General features: G+C 39.3%; 2 protein-coding genes across 3 annotated transcripts; both read left to right on the top strand.

Moving 5' to 3' along the window:
• Window positions 1-285: 285 nt before the first annotated feature.
• CZH5orf34 (chromosome Z C5orf34 homolog) lies at window positions 286-12,418 on the top strand. The gene is made up of 12 exons (XM_032205969.1): window positions 286-480; window positions 632-721; window positions 3,872-4,518; window positions 5,163-5,264; window positions 6,651-6,774; window positions 7,374-7,465; window positions 7,685-7,754; window positions 8,033-8,203; window positions 9,249-9,337; window positions 10,084-10,176; window positions 10,964-11,004; window positions 11,785-12,418. The coding sequence occupies exons 1-12, from the start codon at window positions 286-288 to the stop codon at window positions 11,976-11,978; spliced, it is 1,908 nt and encodes a 635-aa protein (XP_032061860.1). The 3' UTR covers window positions 11,979-12,418.
• A 2,082-nt stretch (window positions 12,419-14,500) lies between these two features.
• Window positions 14,501-25,525, top strand: TMEM267 (transmembrane protein 267). Of its 2 annotated transcripts, none has more exons than XM_032206410.1 (4): window positions 14,501-14,601; window positions 16,268-16,414; window positions 18,536-18,920; window positions 24,334-25,525. In XM_032206410.1, exons 3-4 carry the CDS (start codon window positions 18,609-18,611, stop codon window positions 24,667-24,669), a joined length of 648 nt encoding a protein of 215 aa, XP_032062301.1. In that variant the 5' UTR covers window positions 14,501-14,601; window positions 16,268-16,414; window positions 18,536-18,608; the 3' UTR covers window positions 24,670-25,525. The 2 variants fall into 2 exon arrangements, with proteins under 2 accessions (XP_032062301.1, XP_032062302.1); XM_032206411.1 differs by lacking the exon at window positions 14,501-14,601 and adding an exon at window positions 14,660-14,846.
• The last annotated feature ends 325 nt before the right edge of the window (window positions 25,526-25,850 follow it).

The following is a 25,850-nucleotide window of genomic DNA, read 5'->3' as shown; positions in this document are numbered from 1 at the left end:
GAGCTACCCGTTGCCATTCTCCTGTTATGTGCCTGCTTTCCTCACAGCCCCCCTGCCAAGCCGGCGCCTCAGGAACGCCGCCACAAACACAGCGGGCGTGGCGGCCGCAAGCGGGAACCGCACGAAGGGGCTGTTACCTCCAAACAGCCATATTAAAAAATAAATAAATAAATACATAAATACATAAATACATAAATAAAGAGTTCAAGCGGTGGTGCACGCTGAGGGAGCTGGGCGGCCCTGCCCTGCCTTTCCCGCCCGGCGGGCCGCCCGCCCTCGGTCGCCATGGCGGCGCGGGGCCTGATGGCGCTGCTCGGGGACGGCTCCGTGGAGCTGCGCGGCGCGGGGGGCGGCCGCCTGTTGCTGTCGCCTTGCGGCTCCGAGTACCTGTACGAGGAGGCGCTGCCCCCGGCCGCACACCCCCTGCAGCCGGCAGAGACCTGCCGCCGACGGGTCGCCTTCGTCCTCAGCGCCCACAGGGTACGTGGCGGCCGGGGAGGGGAGGGGAGCGGGCCGGGAGGCGCCTCCGCGAGGAGCGGGGCATTGCACAGCCCTCCTAAGGGCTCGGTGTGCGAACGCCTCCAGAGATCCTGTGATGGCACTGTTTGCTTTTGTCTTCGTCTTTAATTAGGAACAAGTTGCACGAGCTCTGCATTTCCGGAACAAGTTTTCCCCTCGGCCGTACTTACCTTCAAGCCTTATATCCCCGGAAAGAAAGACTGTAAGTGTTACACACACAGCGCTTCTGTAAACTGAGCTGCCCTGGAAGTCTGACAAAGTGGGCTTACAGAATTGCACACGCGTGTGTACGAGTACAGACCTTGAAAACTGACAGTGCACAGTTTGGTTCACGCATTTGTCATCTCACTTGGAATACTGCTGTTTCAATTTACAGTTTTAAATCTTGCTTAGTTTTTTGTCCTTAGTCCTGCATATCCTTAGCAGCTGAACAGTACAGATTTCACCCGGTCTTAGTAAGACTAAAACCCAGATATTTCATATTCTTTAAAAGACTGATGAAACACCTGGATTGGACTGGCATTCCATTAGCAGCACGCTTTGTGCTAATGTTTATTTGTTAAACATTGACTATCAGCACATACTTACAGCAGTCAGGCCTTAACAGCCCTATCATGTATACACTATGCATGTACATAGAGCTGATGCTCTGCTATGTGCAGTAGTGGGTAACCTCCCACCTTCTGGTTCAGGATCTTCTCATGGCTGAGTTTCTAGACAGTTCCTAACCATACTTTACACCTGCACTACCTGCTTCAGGATGCTGAGGAGTAACTTTTGAAAGCCACAGTAAGTGGCTTTTTTGCTGGGCTCTTGTCCTCTTGGTTTAGCCACAACTGCTTTCCTTAAAGCAAGAATGGTGTTTCTGTAGCTTCTGATGTTGTACTCCCTTGCTGACCAGTAATTTACATTCAGCTTGTTTTTCTGTGCCCTCTACTTTCCACCAGTGCCGATATTTTCAAGGCCTTTGCTGTTTGTCACACTTAAGCTGTACAGTATAGCAAGAGATACCAGCTGTCAAGTTCCAAGTACACACAGCGAGGTCTCATAACAAGGTGGTCACGAGCCTAACAAGCCATTCTGGGACCTGGAACAAGTTATCTTAAGGCACAGTTAGCATAAGGTCTGTGACCTGTTACTAGCAGTGATGATACTATTTTTACAGGGCTGCTGCATACAAAAATGCATCTACAGTTACACTGTATTACTTCACTTATGCATAAATTCAAACAAATGCCATTCACTTAGGCTCTGTTTGGCCATGCTGACCATCTGTATCTTTAGGAGGCTTGACAAGGGGGATCCTGTCAGTTAAGTGGACTGCTTAGAGCTGTACGTAGTTTTGAACATGCAGATTTAATCATAAATGTATTCAGCAGTAGTTGTATGTTTTGTTGTGTTTGTTGTTTTTTTTTTTATGTTGTTTGTTTTGTTTTTAATGTCTAGTTAATTTCCTAGAAATTTGGAGTATGTGATATCAAAGAGTATGTTACCAGTCAGTCATTACACCAGTATCTCATTCCTGGTGGAAATAGTCAGGTCAGAGCCCATCCTTCTGTATGTAAAGTTAGGATTTCTTTTCTTCATTTAAATCACACCATTTATCTCCACTAAATAGTTATCTGCAGCCTTACTGAGCAGTCCCTTGAATGTTTTTAGGGTCCTTTTGCAAGTCTTTATGGTCAATTTTCATTTTTAGCCAGCCCTAAATACCTTTGGCAGATATTTTCACTTTGCTAATGCACTCGTGTTGCCATGTTTCATTTTATTGGACTCTGGGCAGAAGTATGATCCTGGTTTGGTTTTACAATCAGTGCTGTGGTTTAACCTGGCAGGCGCCTCAGCACAATACTGCTGCTTGCTCACTGTCCCTGCCCCCAGTGGGATAAGAAAGAAAATCAGGGTGAAAAACAAAGTAAAACCTATGGGTTGAGGTAAAGACAGCTTAATAGGAAAGAAATGAATGAATGAATACGCAAAACTCACGCATAATGCTGTTGCTCGCCACCTGCTGGCCGATGCCCAGACAGTCCCCAAGCAGTCATGTTGTCCCTGTTCCCCCCACCCTAGCTGACTCCCCCTGTCTTATTGTTCAGCATGAAGCCAGGCTGTGTGGGACACCGCTTTGGCTAGCCTGGGCTGGCTGTCCTGTGTGTCCCCTCCAGCTCCTGGTCCCTGAGTCCCCTTGCTGACAGGGCTGCACGAGGAGCTGAAATGTCCTGGGCTCTGTGAAATTACCTCTCTGCAGCAACTAACACATTGGTGTGTTATCAGCATTATTCTCATCCTAAATCGAAAGCACAGCATCACGACAGCTACAATGAACAAATTAACTCTGTCCCAGCTGAAACAGCAAACAGTCAGGTGGGACAAAGCTGATTAAACTGAATGAATACTCTTCTGCTAAGAGAGTTTTTCAGGCCTTATTTGAAGTGGGTATGCATTTCTTTGTTCATGTAGGATCCAGTACTTTACCTGGAGTCTCCAAATGAGAGCAGAGTAAGAGTATTTCCTGTGCAGTGATCAGGCATAATGACAATGCAAATAAATACATGTCCTTTTAGGGCAGAACATTTGTAGGTGCCTAGAAAAACACTCTCTATCTTGAGTTTTTTGTTTTATTTTGTTTTGTTTCTTTCAGAATGTGATTGGTGCATTTTCTAAATTCAGCTATATTTATTTAGCTAATATGTATTTATTTAGCTATATGTATTTAGCTATACCACCTCTTTGGTTAAAGCTATAACCTGAGGAGTGAGGTAGATGCAGTGTTTGTTTGGAGCAATTTGTAGAGAATCAGCTGCTTCATTTAAGAACATATTACATCTGCCATTGCACATGGTACATTTTGCATATGCCATGGTACATTATATGCCATTTTACAGGCTTAATTTTATAAATAGTAGAATTCAGACTACATTGCATTTCAGTGTACACAGTTTTAATGTGGACTTTGCATGAATTCCACTGATAACAGATATGATCAGTATAATGATATTGATCATTTCCTGATCTTGAGCTTTATCTTCAGTGTTTCTTAACAAGCTTGAAATAGCTGTCAGTGGGCAGTTATGCCTGGTCAGTTGGCCATGCATCTTTCTGGTTTATGAATGGGTATTAAATTATAAGCATATTGCTAGAAATAATCCTGTTAGAACAGGAGGAAAATGATTTGAATGATAGATATTCTGAGTTCACGTGTGCAAATAAATACAGACTAATGTTTCATGCCATACATCAGCATGCAGAAGACATGAATTATTTCAAAAAACTCACAATCCCTCCATTGTAATTTCTGGCAAGCATGTAAGTTTTATTTTGAAGCATATTTCAACCCTTTTTCTTGTATTAGATTCTTTTCAGTGATGTCTTAGAAGTTAGATGGCCTGACCCTGTTACGGCTGACCTGACAAGATGTATGAAGAATGGCAATGTGAAGATATCATCATTAGATGGTTATGCCCACCTTTACCTGTCAGGATTGCAGAAAGAATTTACTGTGGAGTTCTTATGCAAAGTCAGCCAACCATCTGCAGCATATTCACATTCCTCTCAAAAGAACAGCAACTATCAAAATGAAGATCAGTATGGAAAATCAAGTAAAAATTCTCTTCCAGAAACGTCATCAAGACAAACGAAAGCAGAATATAGAAAGAATGAACATGGCAGTGCTGAAGGAAAATACAGAGAACCAACCAAACCAAAGGACCAAAAAGACAGAGATAGAGTTCCTATGTTTTACACAAACTGTTCTTATGAATACACATGGGTTACACAGTGTTGGTCTGTTTCCTCGTACCCAGAAGAATGGAAATACCCTTTGTCTTTGGCATTAATGTGCTATAACTTACATACTGTTAAGACTGAAATGAAAACATGTGAGGGAAATGACCATACATCTATAGGAGCAGATGTTTTAATAGACCCCAAAGCATGTTCAACAGTATCTCGTTTGCCTACAGCTTTGCCACTAAGCTGCAGAGCACCACATTTACACAGGTAATTTAAACTGTTTGCATTTTAGTTGTTAACATATGTCTACAATTCTGAACTTCAACCTTTAGCAAAATAACTGAAATCTAACTGTAAGAAATAAAAAATATCATCATAACCTATTTTGTTATCACCTTCTTGAAATATGAAATTTGTGAAACCAACATTCTTTATCCTACTGTCAAAAAATAAAAACTCATTAGTCCAGAGGAAAAAAACAAACAAACAAACAAACAAAAAATATTTCTGATATGCTATGTAAATGAAAAAGAGAGTACTGAAAAAGAACACCGTGCTGGGATTAGAGTTTCTGTTTTTGTTTCGGTTCTGAATAGATGATACTTCTGAAGTGGGACAATGACATATATTCTTTGTCAGCCCTGCTAAAAATAGTTGAAAAAATAATTGTAGGTTTGAGAAAATAAATTTGGTAACTAGGAACTAGTTACTAGTTAGATATCCTAGGAACTAGAGGACATTGGAAATACATGGCCTATTTTCTTTTGAGTAGTTGTGCATGCATCTGTTTTGGTATAGAGAAATATTTTTGTTTAGGATACAGAAATAATTACCAGCCAAGAAAAAAAAAAAAAAAAAAAAAAAAGAAAACACATTCAATCTTACTGAAGCTCTTATTGTATTTTATACAGGTGGAGTTTCTGTGACTTTTTTCTACAAAAGAAGGAAGAGTCTGGAATGTATTCATACCCTCAGCTAATTGAAATTGTATGGTGCGAAGGTATTTTTTATAGGTATGTAGGAAGTCATGCATTTCATTTTTGAAAGACTTCATTTGTATGGGAATTAAACTTCAAGATAAAATGTCTTACTTTGTCCCTTTACCATTCCTTTAGAGGATGGATACAATCTTTATGGAAGATTCTATTAATGGCTGCCATTTGTTTGTTCTTAGAGCTTAAAGACAGAGCTTAAAATTTGCTTCTCATTCTCTAATACATTGTAGTTCCAGGTCTGAAAGCAGGTATGCCTGAAACAAAGATTTTGAAATCATACTTAAGGCTTTTAAAGAAGTGGTCAGATTTCTTAAGAGACTTAAGTAGAGAACTGTAACTTCCACAGACTTCATTGACAATTATAGTGCCTTTTTTTTTGTTGTTGTTTTGGCAAATTACATCACTTCTATTGATGCTAAAGATTTCACGTTTAGAAATGCTTGTCTTGGTGACCTGTGTAATTCCCATGTTACAAGCAGCTAAACTCTACTGTGGATTTTCCTGGAAAATCAGCTTGCCTGTATGTTTTGGTTTGTTTGTATTTAAATAAGAATTTTGTAAAGTAGGCTCTGCAAATCTGTTATACAAACTTTGAAAGGGCCACAGTCACTATCAGCATTCAAAAGTTTTTGATAAAAATATAATCAGTCTTTAAAGCTTTCATCTTTCTCCCATACGCTCTGTGTTTTTTTTTTTTCAGTTGATTGCCTAAATTTTTATCTAATCTGAACAAAATTTTTGTCAGTGTTTTCAGTTATATATAATAATAAACTTATTTATTTGGAAGTATGGTGAGTAGCCATACTTAGTCTTACAAGGCCCAGTAATATTTAAAGTCCCATTACTGAAGTTTAGGCATCTGACCACATGGTGCAGAACTGAGCCATTAAATAAGCGTAATGCTCCAAGATCACAAGAAAAAGACTGGCAATCTTAAACAAAACAAAACAAAAACCAGAAACAAAAACAAAAAAACACAGGTGCAGCAGAAATGAAGACTTTGGTTGTTTAGGAAGCATTCATTTCTACAGCTTTTTTTTTTTTTTTTTTTTTTTTTTCTGTGCACACCTGTGAGGGCTGGTCCCCTGAAAATAATATCTTTTCCTTCTTTTGCATTGGTATATTTTGTGTTCAGTGGAATGGGCATTGAACATCTTTTGTGAGATACCTACCTCAACACAAGGCTTTCCTTCTGAACATGCTAATCCTGTCCCCACCTCCACCCTGCAAAAGTGGCTTGGTAATGCTAATAATCGAAAAAATAATTGGTGTGCCCTACTGTTTGTGAAACAGTATAAAGTTTTTCCTTTGAGAGTTGTTGAAAATATGTTTAGTGCTTTATTCTGTACTGTCTAGTGATACAGCATTTTAAATACTTGTTAAAAGTCTTCTTATTTCTCTTAGATTTATCCATGGCAAAAGAAACATTGCAGAAATTTATCCTGGTGATGAATCATTTTTCAAGTCTGAAGGAGCTTTTTTGGGAAACTACTTCGTGCATTATGCAATCCAGAAAGGAACAAACAAGGTAGGAATAAAACTGTTTAAAAATATGTTCAGAATTCCTTCAATTTAGCAGCTGTGTTTTAAGACATTTGGATATGTAGTCTAAAGTCAAGACCCCTTATTCAGGTGATTCTACTTTGCTTTCAAGTGATTAGTTTTTTTAGCATCGCTGTTATTCCACTTCTCTTTCTTAACTTTATTTTTTTTTCTTTTAAGTTTATTGAGTTGTGTGTGCTAATTTCAATGTTTTTTTCTTGAATATTTGTATTTTTAAAGCAGTATAAAGGATCAATGCTGCACCTTTTGAACCTGGCCTCTAACTTGTAGTAAAACTTAGTTACTCAGTAATGAACGATACTCTCTGATAAAATAACCTATTGGTCCATGCTGAGTGTATGAAAACTGTGAATGTGTCTGAGACTTAAGGGATGGATACAACTGCATTTTTTGTTTGTGTGTTTGTTTTAGCTTTTAAAGGAGATACCTGTCTTCTGCGATGAATTTAAATGTGGTTAGAGTTGTCTGGGAGGTCAGAAATTTCATCTCTTTCAAGATTATAAATAGTTTTGTCATGTTACAGTACCTATAAATAACTACTGTTTCTTCTGCTGTTTACTGCAGAGAGAAGAGAAGATGTATTCAGTAAACAGTCTTCCTCCTGATGTACCAGGAAGTCCATACTCTATATCCTCCATCATTACTCAGGCAACCAAGTAACTTATTTTTCTCCTTCATTGTTGTTATATTAACTCCTCTAACTGTGAAAGGACAGTAATTAAACTTACATGTGATACTTATTATTACATATGAAAATTAAGCAAATTTATTATATCACTGGTGGCATCTGTAACTTACAGAACAAAGATCACAGCTGTGTAGGAGATACTAAAGTAAGGACAAAATTCTTAATATTTAATATGTTTTTTCCTCAGAATGCTTCAGTACTGCTACAAGACAAAACTATCATTAATTCATAACTATCATCTCTGCTGCTGGAAGATGGTATGTAGCTGAAAATTTATAAATTTTCCCATGTTACAAAGATGACTGAATGTGCTATAGGGAGTAGGACCAATTCTAGAGGGAAAAATCTTAAGCAAAGATGAAAAGGTATATAACTGAGAACCATCACCACAGACTGTTAAGGTAAATTGGTGAAGCAGAAAACAGTGAATTGCATGATAAAGAGAGCTGCTTATGGTCTAGAAAAACATGAAAATTTGGGAGAGATACAACCAGCGGTGACATTTCCTCTTTTTTATGTCCTTGTTTGGTTCTAGGTACCTGAGACAGACGGACGGGAAATGTTGCCTGTTTTGCTGGATGAAAAGGTTATTCCCAGCATTGGAAGACTTCTTGTATACTCAGACTATAAAGTCCATGCTACTTTTACGGATGGAATCACCTTGAATATGGTTTGGGATTTCAGCTCTGGCTGTAGAAAGATTCAGGTAACTTATGGTTTATACACTACTCTTAAAACTCTTCATTAAAAAGTGTTATTAGGAAACTAATGGGGTAAGTAAATCAAGAGTTTTTCTGTCTATAAAATACAAACTGAGCTCTTTTGATAGAGTTGTGATTCAAAGCAGTTTTCTGCCATGGCTTGCTCTCAAGCTAGTATAATAGGCATAGAACTACACAGCACATAAAGACAGCAAAATGTATTGTGAGTATTTTACCCAGAAACTGAGGAGGAAAAATATTTTAGTGTATAATTCATGCCTAAAAAATAAAATTGTATCCTTTTAAAAAGTCACTCATATCAGTGTAAGAAGGGGGTGTTTCTTTGGTGGTGGTGGTGCTGGTGTTATTTCAAAATATCTATAATTGAGCAACTGAATAGTGAAAAATTGCTCAGGAGTAGCCTTGTGGATATGGAATTACATATTTTTTTAAATATTTTTTTTAATCTACTGAATATTGAAGTAAAAAGATTATGTTGACTTTTGCACTACAAAGTGGTGAAAATGGCAATGGTGGTAAAATGGCACTACAGAGAAAATTATGTCAGAGCGGAATTTAAAGTTGACTGCTGAGACTTTTGGCTTCCATCTCTTTGCTTTTACCCTATGGTGACTAGACACAAAAAGATGTTCCTGAGGATATGTGTACTATAAACAATAAAAGTGTGATACTTAGCCTCTTAAAAGATATTGTAACTTTATGATGTGAGCCAGCTCAAATCTGTACGCTCATTAATGATAAACGTAGGAAGAAACTAAAGTACTACAGGTTTGGAGACATCCCTACACATTATTGGAAATATCTCAAACAACACAAAAAACAGTATTTTCTATGCCAGGTTTTCCTTTTTTTCCCCCCATATCTGTGATAGCAGAATATAAGCAACTTATAGCAAAACACAAACTTTAACTGTTTAAAGTGGAGTGTTCACAGATAATTTAATTTTTAAATTAGCAAATGTTATTCACTTGCTTTTTTTTCTTTTCTTTAAAGCAGAAAATTAATACTATTTTTTTTTTCCCTTCTAAGGTAAATGAAAATGTAGGTTGGTGTAAGCTAACTACTCCTGATGGGGTACAGCAGCTAATAAAAATAAGTCATCCTGGAATCTATGAAAGGTATAAGTAGTTTAAATAATTTATAAGTAAAGAACTCTAAGCAAACCCTTTTATATGTAGAAATGTTTTTTTACTGGAAATGTATCAGAGGAAAAAAAAAAAGCCCAAATACATAATGATAAAAAACACATATCTGGCTAAGATTCAGGAACTGTATGACTCAGGATCACTGCATTCAGTCATTCCAGTATAATTGTTATGGAAATGTAATGTCTTTAAAAAAAATAAAATCAGCCAACCTCAAACTAGAGCTCCAACTTGGCACTTAAATCAGTGAGTAAGCAAAAAAAAAAATCTTTGTGCTGTATAAAGCTGGCATCTAGAGCTGAAAAGCACTTTATCCAATTTTTGCTTTATTACAGATATTGACCTCTGCCTACAGACTGCTTTCTCTAATCTGCTTGCTCTAATTGCAGTCTTATTATGCAAATCATCAGAAGCTTACTCTGCTGCATTTCAGCAAGCAGATATGCACACACAAAAAATAACATTTGGACACTATTCATTTCAAATCAGATGGCTTTGTTATAATTTTCTGTGACTGTATAGATTTAAATATGAAGGATATTCTTTTTTAAAAATGTGAATCCAAAAAGGGCAAAGAAACATAGAGAAAAGGCTAGACTTTTAGTCATGTTTTTTGCTGAATCCAGATTCATTGCTTAATGCTTTTTTTTGTTTGTTTGTTTCTATCTTGAATTAACGGTGTGTTTCTCATCTAAATAACTTTTTTTTCATGTTAACAGATACATCACAACAGTAATAGAATGGTGCAGAAGTTTGAATGAAAGCAAAGAGACTCCTGAACATACCGCACACTCTGTAACTGAAGAAAATTGGTACTCATTTTTATTCTAAATAATGTTGAAAATAAAACTCAAAAAGACTATAAACTCTGAATTTTATAGACAGCATTTCCTAAGGATCCAAAAAGAAAACTGTAAATCCTTTTATTTTGTGTGACTTCATATTTCTCTGTTGGAACTTAAAATGTACAGTAAGTTGAATTCTAGGTGAAGTTTATTTTATGTTGCTTCTGCCTCCCCTAAAAATAGAATTATGGTGACCTTGCCAAATATTACTATAAGATTAATGTTATAGAAATAATATCTTGCAAAGTGAAAATGAGAAACTAAACTAAGAAAGGCGACTTTTAACAGAACGGCAAGCTGTCCAAAATAGTACTTTGAACTTTTAAATGACACCTGGATCTGTTACGTATTTGTCCTTCTTAATAAATGCTACTGACCAAAGGTCTAGTGACATCATGTAGTTACATAATCAGATATTACAAATGTGATACATGAATCTGATTACAGATTCACTTATCACATTATAGCAGATGCAGTAGATGGAGTAGATGGTGAAACAAAAATGTTATCTATATATACACACATAAATATACAGCAAAGAGTCTATTTTTAGAGCTGAGCCTTGATTTTTAGAAACAAATGATTAACAAATGCAGCCATTAGCTAGTAGTATGAAAAAAAACGCTTTTTTTAACTTAGAGTTCTCTTTCTAATTTTCTGTATTTCTGAGAATTGAAATTAAAATCTGGTGTACAAAAGTACAGTTGAGAAGCTTTTTAGATACTATTATAAAAATCTTTATTTTCTTGGACAGGTCTGCTGATGCTGAGCTTGAAAAAATACAGAGATTTAACTGTATCCTTTTGAAAGCTGTGAAGATTTTTACTTTGATATTCTGTTGTTCATCTGTGTATTCAGACCTGCATTTTCAGAACATCAGAAGCTCTCTATTCTGTTCTCACCTGCTTTTTCCTGCTTTACCTGATTCTTAAAAGCACCTTTTTAAGTCACTGTTTTCTCATTAATCTTGTTCAATTCCTTTACAACAGCACTAGCAATAAGAACAGAGTACAAAACATAATAAAAACATTAACAAAATAGGGAATTCCCATAATGAGTATTGCAGTTCACCATTTATTATATGTAATATATATGCTATTAATAGATTATATATTAATTCCACTAAAACCATCTGCTAATCTGTTCTTGAAAGAGGGATGGTACAATTGCCTTTTGGCATGTTGTTACAGTAAAATACTGTCTTATTTATCACCTACCTCAGGATTGTCCAACCAGCTCACAAAGTATGCAGTGCTGCAGTGCTTTTTTTTTTTTTTTTTTTAAAGGCAGTGTAAAACTCTCTTTATGCTGACTTTTAATTTTATTAGGATGAAAAAACATACACGCTATGAAACTTTGCAATGTAACATCAGTTTCCTTTAAATTAACTATTCGGCAAATAGAAGCCTTAGTTAAAGACATTTTCTAGAAACATTAGCATTTTTTAGCTTTATGTAATTACTGTGGTATGAAATGTGAGCCTCTGTAATGGAGAATCATGATTATGATACGGCAAAGCGTTTTTCTCGTTATTAGGAGGAAGGCTTTGAATTTTTCTTGACAAACTCATGCTAGATATATTGGATAATAGCAATGTTCCAGAAAGGACAGCAGCTGCAAAAACCAATCCATCTACAATTGCTGTTGGAAAAACAGAAAATAGAACTGATACTGAAGAACTCAATGAAGGGTGCATCTTGGAGGCTTTGGAAAAAACATCTAAAATAATTCAAGATATTGAATCTCTGCTTGCTGCTTCTGGAAAGTGAAAATCTGTAATACGTTGTATCCTCCAAGGAGTTGTCCCAGCTATGTCTGACGAGGCTTTGAAGTATAAGAGGGATGAAGGATGAGAAGGCAGCAATTAAATGCCTTGCCAGACAAATTACATGTGTAATTTGTTATTGTAATACCACAGTTGTATAATGTGGATAGGCAAAAATTAGGGGCCAAATAGTGGGGCATCACTGGGTAAATGAGAGATCTGATGTGACATTGCTACGTCTGAGTGTATGAATGTCTGTTCAAGTTGTGTAGCTTTGTAGAGGTTTGTGTGACCAACCTGGTTAGAACTTGCCAGGGTAACTTGGGGGGAGGCATTTTAACGGTAAAAACATGCTTTTGTCCAGAAACTGACACCAAGTATTAAAGTCACCCCAATGACTCCATATTGAATAAAGTTGCCCAAAAGATTTATACCTATTGTTTTCTAATAAAAGGCATGGTTTTAGTCAGTACTGTTGTGGTTTTTTTTGTTGTTGTTTTATGCGCGGTCAGTCACTAGCCTTTCAGCATTAGGTTTTTGTTTGTTTTGTTGTTTTTGTTGTTGTTTTACTCAGTCTCATCAGGAATACTCAAAAACCAGTCAGTAACCACTCTGGGTTTCTCTGCAGCCCCAGTTCCCACTCCCTTCACCCCAGTGCGGGGCTGGCTGAGGAGGAAGAAGAAAAAGAGGATGTGATATATGGAGTAAGGAGGAAGGTTAATTGGGAAAAGTCTCATCACCACAAATTTTAGTAAGCCCTTATCAATCAAATTTGATGTATGTGATGACTGTAATCCAGTGAATTTTACTTTTCTGAATCTGGATGAGTTAAAGCAGAGGAAAGAAAACCAATATTGAATTGCACTTGGGAGGAAAGGGAAAAGATCCTGGGACTACTAACAATCCCGTGCTTAATTCCTTGTATTACATTCCTTGTACAGAGAATAATCCAAGGAATGCAGTAGTTTATCGCAATCCAGGTGGAAAGTCCTCAAGAAGACAGAGTCTTTCTTATGGTTCAATTGGCCTTGGCCAAATTTGAAGCCAAGACAAGTATTAATGACATTCAAAAGAAGAGGAGGGAGTGTGATCTATGGAGTAATAATTTGTGTCAAGAAGATGGTTGATGTTAATAAAGAAGGGGGAGATGTGGGAGTCTGGCCATGGGGGTCGGCAAGCCCCATGGTTGGTGGTAACATCAGACTCTTAGCAATGAGACCATCAGGAATGTAAGAGTTTAGAGGGCGCAAAGAAGGGTGATTCAGGAGAGGCCATGCCTTCTGGGGTTGCTTGTTCTGCAGCTTTTAAGGCATGGAAGTTGCTGGGGGTTTGCTGTTGCTGGGCAAAGTTGTTTGACCGATGGAAAGTTGTTGGAAAAGGATTGCTGCAGGGCGAAGGGTGTTAGAGGGGAGCCCGTCCTCAAGATGGAAAGGCAACACGATGTGATGAAAAAAGGAATGAAAAGGAACAGGCTGGCAGAAAGGAGACCAGGACAGGAACAGGCACACTGATCGCCTCATGAAGATAGGTTCAGCCAAACTCAGCAAACTGCTCAGAGAGGCTCGCACAGAAAGTCGCTGGAAACAGGCACTGGAGCTGGGAAGAAGCTCAAGCTGAGACAAGTGGAGCCACACACACAACTGACCCTCTGGTAAGTAGCTGTGCATTATGAGGAATCACACATCCTTAGGAACATGGACAGTCCTGGTAACCTTGCAGCTTATTTCCTTTATTAACAACCAGACAGTTTATGATCCTGAAATATGGGACCAAATTGATATCAAGGTGTGGGACCTACTAAAAACGACAAGGTTGTGGTGGGATTGCTTGGCACTGGGGAGCAGTCTCTGGGGCCTTACAGAGCCCTGTGGGGCCACAGTCAGACGTGTGGGTTGCCAGGCTGTGAGGGAGCTGTGGGCTCAGCCACCGATCCTCCTGCTGCACCATCGGCCCCCGCCACTACTGCCACTGCAGGCCTTCGCTGTTCCCACGACTACCCCTGGAATTCTCTGGTGTTAGTAATCAAGAAAAGGAATGGAAAATGAAGACCATTATATGGTCTGAGAGAAACCAGTGAAGTCACGGAAGATATGGGAGCACTTCAACTGGGATTACCAACCCCAACAGTGCTCCCCCAGTCATGGACATTAATAGCAACAGACTTAAAGGATTGTTTGTTAAACACTTGCCTTTTAAAACTTTGCCATGCTTATGTTTCAACTGATACCTTTTCTGACTGTACATATGTACAGGCGTACTGGGGTTTCTTATGAATACGTAAGAGCAATGTTCTGTATTTTTAGAAGGTTTGATGTTCGTGTGTGCGTGTTGGTAGAGCATAGACTCCCCGCGCACTCAGCGCTGTTTAATTGCCTTTTATAAATATGACTAAGTTCAGACTGAGTTGTAGCTTCGTTTGCGACAGAGGAGAAGGAGAAACAGAAGGAGGAGAAGGAGGAGGAGGAGGAGGAGGAGGAAGAGGAAGAGGAGGGCGCCGCGCTCCCAGCCTGCTCCTCGGCCGCGCATGCCCGCGGGCCCGGCGGCGGCCCGGCGCCCGCCTCCGCTTCTCCTCATGAGGCGGAGGCGGGACGGGGCGCCGGGGGCTGCCGGCGGCCGCCGCTCCTCAGGTGGGCGCCGGGGCCGGCGGGAGGCTGGGGCTGCTCCTCGCCGCCCCGAGGCGGGTTGGGGGGTCCCGGTGTGCCGAGGGGGCCCCGCGGGCAGCTGCCGGCCTTTCGGAGGGGGCGTCCCCGGAGGGAGCTGCGGTGTCTGCGGGCGGCTCGTCAGGCGTGACCGCCGGGAAGGCAGCGGGAGCCGCCCGGGCTCCCAGTTTGGCGTCCGTCAGGCTCCTAACTGCGGGGTTTTTGCCCTAAAGGTGGCTGCATTCGTGTTCCCTGAGGGCCGAGGAGAGGTCTGCGGGGAAGCTGTGGCTGCTCTGCCGGGAAACAAAAGGGTGCCCCCACCTCCGGGCAGCCCTCTGGCTTGGCTTGTCGTCCTCCCTCACCCCCAGTCCCCTTACACAGCACGGCAGTGCTTTAGTCTTAAATTGGGTTAGCTGTTTATGGCCCAAATGGCATAGTTGTAATTAATTAGGGTAATAAATAAACCGTACTTTTTTTTATTATTATTATTATTTTTGATGCCGGATGACAAATGAAATTTTCCCCTGCTGTCTTGCACTGCGGTTTGTCTCCAGCTGCTGCATACTTTTGGGATATTCCCTTCAACTCTTTCCTTCCCCTCAAATTCCTCTCAGCTCCAAAGTGCTGTTGGAGGAGCAGGGATGCATGTTGGTAGCTTGGGAGGGCTCTTTGCGAGCACTTTGACTTATGGTCCCTGAAAGAAACAATTTAATTAAAAAGTGCTCATTCCTCGTTTTGTGTTTTCTTGCTTGCTCACTTCTTTGCTTGTTTGTTTGTTTCCTCCTTTGTTGCTTTCTTCCTTCTTTGTTGCTTTTAATTCAGTTCGTTCCTCAGTATCGTGGTGGAATTCTGCAGATGTCTTGTGAGCTTTTGTCTGTTTTCCTCTTTGACCTGCTCCAACCCTCTGAGCCCTATCATCCACTATAATTATCAGACGCAAAATATTTGCATTATTAGTCCTTCGCAGATCATTCTGTGCTCATACCTGCTTTTCCAGGAGGTAACACGTTAGCAGTTTGAGCATGTGTCTTAAAGGGTAATACTATTTTATGAAGTTTTTCATATAGATTAATATCCGCTATTAAATTATATTCTTGAGGAGATTATGGAATTCTAGGGGATCACTGTGATCTTTTGACTTCTTGTATAAAACAGACAATAGAACTTTAGACATTTAATTCCTATTTGCATTCATGTATTTCATTAAATTGTAGCAAAAAATTTTGGAGAGCAATAACATTTCTAAATGCTACTTTTAGCCATTGGATTTTTATTTTGCTCTTATGCCAGGAGGTTGAAGGCATTTTAGTGTCAGGTGTTTCCCTGAACGCATATTTGCAGCTTTAATATAAATATCTTATTGCGTCAGTAATTTACAAAGACAACTATATATTTGTTGAAATTAGTTTTTTAATGTTTCCATAAAAGAAATCAAATATATCTGTAAAATTTAATTTGGGGAGTATAGACAGATTATACTAAATGCTGTATCCCATATAAAAATGTCATGAGCAATGACAGCTCGAAACAGTGGTACTAGATCAACTGTCATGTGCATGTGTTTCGTGTAGACCCACCCTAAATCTTCAGCATGTTAGCTGGACTGACCACGCATAGACTTTATTTAATTTATTGATTTATTTGATTTATTTAGGCACAGAAAAAACTGCATTTTGTCTTCCCTGCACTGGATTGGACTGGATTCAGCAAGCGGAGTACACTCAACTCTAAGGCATAGACCACATTTTCTACTGGAATAAAGCAACTGCAATGGGAAAAAATGTATTCTCCTAGTTCCATGGTAAGTTTGGCTCCGAATATCAATGTGTTTTTTTAAGGCTATGTTGCTACATCAGTTCTCACCAGATTGTATTCTTTGTATTCTAACACAGATTTTATGATAATTTTAAATAAAATCCAATCTGTCATGGTGCCTTTGTAAAAGAAACATTTTTTGAGGATATTGTGATTTGTTCCTTGAAAAATAATTTATTCATAAATATGCAGTATATTGTAAATCACTCCTCAAAAAATGACAGTTCCAGTGTTTCAGGAAATATTTTGTATATTTATTCAGAAGAGGCGCAGTCATGGTTAACAGGCTCTAAACTTGACCCACTTCTTTTCATGTGTGTGCAAAGACCATGTATTATTCATGCTTTCTTTTCTCTTTTTAACCTTTTCCAAATAAATCCTTCAGTGACTTTTTTTTTCTGTAAAGATTAATGCCAGTAGTCATGTCTTGTGGATAATTTTACAATAAATAGGCATGTAAATAAGCCAGAAAAAAACATTTTATATTTTCTGGGGCTTATGATTAATAATGATTAAAATTCTAAAATACTGTCAATCGATGTTGTTAGAAGTGTTCATTTATAAAGAAGGTCTGATACATTCTGAAAACGCATATTTAGAATAAAAATGTACCTGGTATAACTACTAAGAAAGGAATTATCAAGATTTAATGTATTGCAAAGATATAGCAGTGTCTTAGGATGCAGGCTTTGAAACTGCTCTATCACAGAACCACAGAGCAGTTTGGGTTGGAAAGGCACTTAAAGATCACCCAGTTCCAAAGCCCTGCCATGGGCAGGGACACCTACCAGCAGACCAGGTTGCTCAAAGCCCCATCCAGCCTGGCCTTGAGCACTGCCAGGGATGGGGCTACACAGAAGTAGAGAACATTATAGTAGTTGGATAGTTAGAATTGATACTGTGCTTTAAAGTCTGCTTTTCGGTGCCTGTTTAACAACACAAAGCTAGGGAATACATCAATTATATGTGGATATACATGTATGTTTCTTTTTTCTTTTTCTTTTTTTTTTTTTTATTTAGTGTTATTATTAAAATGAGTGCTCTGTCTTTATAACCCAGGTGTGTTGTAGTTGCTTCTTTGGTGAGGTCCTTTTGGACCTCAGATTCCTTTTGAAATTTCTTTTGAGGTGTCAACCATTTTTTTAAGGTCAGGGTAATTATTCCCAGAAATAATCTTGTGCAAGTGGGTTTCATAACAATTACATAAGCATAAATATTGTTTAAGGACTTTTAAGTGATTATTAATACTTATAGCAATGCCTTTATTTTCAACTTATAGTGGTCAGCTCTTGAAAGCTAAAATGATGGGGATTAGTTCTTTTATAAGTTCTGCAGAAAGAGCTGTTCTGAAGGTAACGTGACAAATAATAGAGGAGTCCTAGAAGTATCCGTAGAGTTTGCTGCTGGAATGCTAAGGAGGTAGAGGAAAAGCATACGTAGTTTCACTCTGTAAGAAGTTAGTTTTGGTTACCTCTGCTTGATTGAAAGGTGTTGTCTTTTTGTGTTTATTGTCAACAGTGAGGATATTACAGTGTTTCTGGAGTTCTTAATGCTTATTCTAATCGCGAATCTTATTTACCCTGGAATAAACAAGGAATAGCTCAGAGAGGTGTACCATGGCAATAATAAATATGTTTACAAACTATGAAAGATATTGAAAATATAGATTAGAAATTTGTTTTTAACTGTTCTGGCATATTTGAGATTTTTTGAGCATAAATTCCAAGGATACTTGAAACTGATGTTTTTTGTCCTATTGTTATAGCGGAACGGATTTAATTTGATGAATATCATGAATTTAAGGCCAGGAGGAATCTTGAAAGATATTCAGTGTCTTATCATAGACACAGCTCAAGTTATTTTGTGAAACTGCATTTCAAAAAGCGGAGTTAGAGCTTTTTGTGTTACGAAGGTGTGTGTGCTGATTGGAACAGGACAAGCATTTTAATTCAGAGTTGTCACCTAAATGAACTTGATTAAAATAAAAGCTTCCGTAGGAATATTAAATGCAAACATTGTTTTCTTGTGCTTATTTGTAGCTGTGATGACAAATGCTTTCTACTAATGACTTTTTTCTTCAATACTTTTTTCTTTCTGACATTTGCAGAACTGAAGATACGTGGGACAATGCACAGTGTATATCCTGATGACATTTTGTGTGCTGTGACGTGGTCTTTGCCATGGCGTCTGAGACTGAAAAGGCCCATGCTCTCCTCCAAACTTTCAGCACAGCTTCAGTTATTTCTAGTCTAGGTTTGGGAGTATTCTGCTTTGTTGCAGACAAGCTTCTGCAGTTTTCCTTCATTCAGCAAAACGACTGGCTCCGAGCCTTCTCTGATAATGCAGTGCATGGTATACTAGGAATGTGGTCCTGGGCGATAGTGATCGGACTCAGGAAGAAAAGCGACTTCACGGAAGTCACCCTGGCTGGCTTCCTTGCCTCCGTCATCGATGTGGACCACTTCTTCCTTGCTGGCTCCCTGTCATTAAAGGTAAGTGAATAGATGGGTGGCAGCTTAATTTTATTGTTCATCTACCGTATCCTAAACAACAACAACAAAATGATACTTTAATTAGATGCATTTTAAAAAGATATATGGGAATTCATATTTTTATAAAATTGTTATGATTTTAAAATGAAGAAATACCACATCCCCTGTTAAGTTCTACCCCTTACGAGGCTCTGAAAAAGTTCTGAAAGCCTCTTTCCATGGTATCCTATGGTTATGCAAATATGGTTGTTTGGTTATCCAAATTAACATTTAACTGCTGCCATGCACGCTTTGTGTATGAAGTGGATTATTCCATTTCTGTGTACAGTAAGGAGTAGAAATCTAGAAAACAGATCATCCAGCTGATGTTTTGTTTCATTCAACCACTCATACTGAGCAGTAGGAGGTTTGTTTTTAGTCAACTCTATAAACATGTCTCCCACAAACCAGCAATATGTATATAGCATGTTCACCTTTAAAAAGAAAAAATAATCTGAGATTGTCCTTAAATATAGTTGGTTGTAAAAGAAATCAAGCAAGTGTCAAACTTGTTAATAAAAGGAAAAATGTGAATTGGCTCCTGCTAAGGAATATATGTGAATATATGCCTAACAGACAGTTTGCAGAACTGCCTTTATCAGTACCATTTATCAGTACAATGAGTTTACTAGGTTGTGGTGTTTTTTCTCAGGGGTTCTCCTGTGTTTTTGGTGTGTTGTGTGCCCACTCCCCTGCTGACACACGTACATATATCCCTGTGTGCTCCAACCACCTGTTCTCAGCTTCCCCTGAAACAACACTCTCTTCTGCAGGCTCTCCAAAACATTTGCTCCGTCCACAAGCTCTGGCTGTACCAGCTCATGGTCCCCACCCCTAGAGCCATGCCACTCTGCTTGTAACCAGGCATTGCTATGGTGTTGCTAGCACATATATGCATAGGTGCTACTTTGTACAGAAGGGGAAACTTTTATTTATTCAACCAGAGCATAAGTTGTTCCATGGTGTCCTGTTCTTTCTTCTCCTGCTTGCTCAGACTAGTGTTAAGCTGTTTACATGGATGACAGAGGACATAATTCTTAGGACACAGAGGCAGGAGAGGAAGGAAAGAGGTGGAGAGGAAATTGCTGTTCTTTGCAATCCTTTAAATAAAGAACTACAATCCAAAATGTTTTACCTTTTCTTAAAAAATGGACGAGAGAGATATATGCAAGAAACATTGTTTATAGTTGAGATGTAAAAAAATCAGACTTCCAGTGGGAAAACAGGTTTTTTATTTGTGTACAGTATCAGTATTTATTGTAAATAAAAGATGTTTTCCTACTGGTAAGTTTGATGGACCTTCTGATATGATCAGTTCTATTCCTCTTTGACAAAGAGGATGTTTTCACAGCATCACAGGGTGGCTGAGGTTGGAAGGTGCCTCTGGAGGCCACCTGGTCTGACCCCTGCCCAGGCAGGGACACTGACAGGGTGCCCAGGTCCGTGTCCAGGTGAATTTTTAGGAAGGAGAGTCCACAGCCTCTCTGGGCAGCCTGTGCCCAGGCTCCATCACCTGCACAGCACAGAGGTGCTTCCTGATGTTCAGAGGGAGCCTCCTGTGCTCCACTTTTTTCCTATTGCCTCTGTTTTTGTCATCCTGGCACTGAGCCCCACTGAAAGAGTCTGGCTCTCTTCTCTCCTCACCCTTCCTTCAGCTATTTTTAGACCTTGATGGGTGAGATCTGCCCCCTTCAGCCTTTTCTGCTCCAGGCAGAGCAGCCCCAGATTTCTCAGCCTTTCCTCCAGCGGGGAAGGCTCCTTCAGTCCCTTAGTTACCATGGTGGCCCTTCATCGGACGAGGTTTTCCATAGCTCCACCTCTCCCTTGTGCTGGGGGGCCTGGAGCTGGGCACGATACCCAGAGGTGGCCTTACGAGTGCTGAGGAGAGGGGGCGAATCGCTTCACTCTGCCTGCTGGCAGCGCTCCTCGGTGCAGCCCAGGACACCTCCGGCCTTCTCTGCGGCACGGGCACGCTGCTGGCTGCTGCTCAGCTCCCTTCCACAAGGACACCCGGGGCCTGCCCTGCAGAGCTGCTTTCTGCGCCGGCTGTACCCACCCAGCAGGTGCTGGTGCCTGGGGTGGTGCTTCCCTAGGTACCCCTGCTCCTCCCCTCTCCTGTACTTTTTGCAGGTGGAAATGCCATAAAATTAGAGAACTAGATAAAGAAAAGGAAAGTTTGCTTAATGAGTCCTGTAATGGCGACGTTTTAGTACAGCATTTAAACATAATTATTCTCACATTTATTCTTTATTTTAAAATCGTAAGCACAAGTAATGAGGGACTAAAAACTTATAAAAAAAACATTAAAATGTTCTTGCAACTTTTTCTGGTACTCATCACGGGTATTTCTTCTCAATGACGACTAGATGGCGCCCTTCATCAGTGCGAGTTGAGAAAATCGGGCGTTGTGTTGTGGGACTGGGAGGTGACCTGCCTCCTTGCTGCCCGCAGCGAGGCAAGGTTAAATATGCTCACACTTTCTGTGATGGAGAATGTTTGTGTAGGCTGCCCCTTGTGTCCCAAACAAAGGTAACTATTGGAATTATATCAGTTAATTTCTTCCTGTGTTTTTTCAGTTTCCAAGCAGCTATATGTATTTTTTTTTTTCTAGTATTGAACCTAAATTACCGATGTTGATGGTTAGATCTCGTTTTCTTTAATACCCGTGTAGAAAAGATGTCCGGTTGCTGTGCTCTCTTCATTTTTATTTTTATTTTTTTTTAAATTAGGAATACAAGTGCAGCATGCAGAAGAGTAGCCCTTGAGTAGCCACACTTATAAGGAGAAGGCAAGATGCCCAAAGGCCCTGTCAAAGTCCCTTGCCTACCTAACTCCACTCTCCTCCGTATGTTAATTGGGTTAATAAGGGATATTTACCTGTAAACTGTGTCCTGTGTAGGTTTCTAAATCAGGGATGTAGATCTGTAACGGTGTGATTTTTGCAACTTGAATAGACATTCTGCTTTACAATAAGTCTCTTAACTAAGTAACTCACTGAGTAAAGGCTGGAGGACCTGGATTTATGATTTCTAAATGTCCTGCCATTTTTCTGGTCTCCTCTGGATTGCCTCTTGCTTAAATTGTCTTTAAAGGGCCCTGTCCCAAACCACATACAGTATTTTAACAAAAATAGCCTAAATTTGAGCTAAGTTGTTTGTTTAATTCTTTTCGCTTACAAATACATACAATTTTGTCTTTTTTTAAACAGCATAAAAATCCTGCTATGGGTTTTGTGTCTTCTTGCAATGCCAGCAGTCTTTTTAGTTTGTGATCTAACCTAATCCCCATAAACTTCTCTGCTGTGTTGTTGCCTGGCTAGCTAGACCTGATTTTAATGTGTGATTTTTTCTTTCCTCAGCTTAATATGATGCGACTTTTGGTTTCGTGTCGTAATTTCAGACTGTTGCCTGTATGATTTATTACTTACTACCTTTTTACTGCTTATTTGTTAGTCCCAGTCTCATTCTCCCTTACCAGATTGCAGGACTGAGAGTAACTGTTTTACGAGACTACAGCGTTTGTTGCTTATGCAACTGAGAAACTAATAAATTAAGAAATCTAATTAACTAACCACTCCACTGTTACTAATTTATAACAGTAGTACTTTTTACATAGCTATACACAATTAATTATCATGCTCTTAATCACAACTATTAAATCTGATGATAGGTTACTTTATTGAAGTAGCTCTTCAGTGCAGCACAAGGCAGTTTTGCCATTACTGCAGGTTGCTACCTATAGACTCCTCCGCTTGTTCCTGCTGACACTGCTTGTTGCTTGGACTATTTGGCTAGTGGGCAGCTTTTCACAATTTCATCATTATTTTTTCTGGAGTATTCAGGGTAAATAGTCACCTGCGGTCCTTACATTTACTCTGACAAATACTTGTGTACCGAGCAGCATGTGATCTAACCTTTTGCCCACATTATTTTTGGCAATAAATATGAAGTCTACAAAGAATTTGCTGGTTGGAATTTGTACCTCTGTGTATTCCAGATTTGCACGCAAATGTATAAAGTCTATGAACCAGTGCTCAGCCTCACTGACTCAGGAAGTTTCTGCAGCCTGCAGTTGCTTTCAGCTTGGCTGATAAACGAGAGTGGCGTGAAGGGTTGGATATGGTACAGGTGTGTCTTCAATGACAAGAGTCCCCCAGGCCTGTAGTCCATCCACCTGGGGATGTTGTACTTTTTGTGGGGTGTTTGGATATTGTAAGGCAGGAAAGGAATATACTATTTTTTTTTTTTTAAAGATCTCATCATGATTTCTAAAGGGTGAGCAATTTGGTAGGAGAAAGAATGTAATCGCTTATGTTGCCAAACAGAACTACATCTTCCTCTCTTGGGCTTGGCAACTTAAGGATGTGAATGTTGATCTAGTTACAGAATGTAAAAGAGAAAACAGGCCATCCTTTCAGAACTTGGGCAACAGCATTTTGGAAGCCTGATGACAGTACTGCAATTACAAAAATATATATGTTTTAGCTTCTTGCTGACAGTAACACAAATCTGATTGTCTTTGTAGGGTAGGTGATAGACAGTTTCACCATCACAAGATTTTCTACCTTTAATCCCTGAACAATACGCTCATATGAAACAAAAACAGATTTGCTGAAAATGTACCCATTGCAGCAACTTAAAGGAGTTGGGTTTATACCTCTAAAGTTGTTGCAGTTTCATCATTGTTGTTTTTTTTTTTATTTGTGATCTTTTTAGTCCTGTCACCTAAACAGGACTAAGCTTAGTCACTACCTTGTGACCTAAGAGTCACAAACAAGCATGTGGGAATCTAATGGAGCAAAGCTTAGGCAAGTGAAATATATGTAACTTCAGTATTTTTTGCTGAATTGGAAATTTCTGGCTTGACAGCATTTAACAGAGAACAGTACGACTTCACAGGTATTAACAAAAGTATAATTTTTGAGAGTAAATGCCAATGAAGCACATTAGATGTTCCAAGTGTATCGTATGGTTGGTCTCCTTCCCACTGTTGTGAAATTAAATATATATAATCAGTGCAGCACACTGTGCGGGTTCCTGTTTGCTGTGTGACTGGATGACAAACAGCATACCTCATCCCTCTCGCTTCCTCTCCTGCTGCTAGTACTGCTCAGTAGGGTGCATGATTCATGTCACAAAATAGAGAAAAGCCTGTCCCAGCACCCTCAGCCCTGCTGCTGACAGGACAGCACGGAGCTCTGACACATCTGGGTGTTCGTATGGTTGGCTTTGAATAGCCACAGCGGGAAGGAATGGTATGTTTATCTTTGCACTTCCACTCAGCCCCTTGGTAATACACCTCTAAACATCCATGAAACCTTTTTTTTGCTTGTCATGATTGTAGCCATTGCCAATTATATTTTTCTTCTCTGCAGGCTGCTCTGAATCTTCCGCAGAGACCACTTCTCCACTGTTCTACTGTGATTCCTGTTGTGGCTCTGACATTAAAGTTTATTATGCACCTTTTCAGGCTTAAAGACTCATGGTGCTTTCTTCCTTGGATGTTGTTCATATCCTGGACTTCTCATCATGTTCGTGATGGGATTCGTCATGGCCTCTGGATCTGTCCATTTGGAAAAACTCCTCCTTTGCCATATTGGCTGTATGTGGCAATAACAGCATCTTTACCTCATCTGTGTTCATTTATTATGTATTTGACAGGCACTAGAGAATTAATGTCTATAAAACATGGGATTCACATTGATGTGTAAGGATGATAGGTCTGAAGTTTTTCGTATTAGCAGTTGAAATGAGCTGTGTTTGTCACTGATATGGTTTCCTTATGTTCCCTGTTAATTCCAAGTTAGGCATTTGAAGCCTGTGAAGCCAGTTACAGCTCCCATGTCGATTCGTTGTGGTCACAGAAACCTACTCCATAAATGCTAATAATTTCATATTTATACATTCCCCTTGAAAAATATGTGGTCATTATCATTCATGTATAGCTAACTTATTTATGAAGCTCTTGGTCTCTCTGTAGTAACTATGTTACACTTCGCTGTCATCGTGCCATTCACCTGATCACCATTCACTCCAGATTTGGATTCTGGCTACATTTTGTCTGGACAGCATTTGTATAGCACTTTAAAAACATGAAGTACTATATAGATGCTAAGTATTATAGCGTAGTAGTGTGTGCCACTTCTGAAAAACATCAGTTAGCCTTTTGAGGTGATTTATTTGTTTTTCTGCTGGACTCTTGTATTCAGTAGTTTTTTTTTAAATGCTTTTTTTTACTTCAAAAAGTGAAGCTGTGAATCTGCACCTCGTTCAACACGAACTGCCATAATACAGTGTTTACACTAAATTCTGTTCTTCTGTAGTTGCTTGATACTCAGTTTGCAGACAATTAGACAACGGAAAGAAGACAGTTTGATTACAATGTTATGTGTGTCAACAAGAGTGCTTGATTTAAAATACATTAATTATGAATATTTAATTTGGAACTAAGGAATTCTAGTAAATATTTAAGGACTGTTTAAAGGCAAACTTGCTAATTACAATAATGTGTAAGCTTTACAGAAGATTCTGGAAGGTATAAGAAAATAAAAATTGCTTAAAATGTGAGTTTGGTCTTACTACTGTACATACATAGCATTTTTCCTGAAGTGCAACATCATCCTTACTGCAAAATAAAATGCATTATTATTACACTGAAATCGAAATTTCAGGGAAAAAAAAAAAGTTTCAGAAAAAGTCACAAAGTAAAAGTTTAGTTCTCGTCTAGTTTTTGGTGTACAACCTCAGCGAGTTTGCTGGTGGCACCAAGCTGTGTGGTGTGGTCGACAAGCTGGAGGGCGGGGATGCCATCCAGAGGGACCTGGGCAGGCCTGAGAGGTGGGGCTGTGGGAACCTCAGTGAGGTTCAATAAGGCCAAGGGCAAGGTCCTGCA

This window comes from Aythya fuligula, chromosome Z (genome assembly GCF_009819795.1).
Source record: "Aythya fuligula isolate bAytFul2 chromosome Z, bAytFul2.pri, whole genome shotgun sequence".
Classification (NCBI taxonomy): domain Eukaryota; kingdom Metazoa; phylum Chordata; class Aves; order Anseriformes; family Anatidae; genus Aythya; species Aythya fuligula.
Note: the sequence above shows the minus strand (reverse complement) of the source record. Positions and strands in the feature narration are given on the sequence as shown.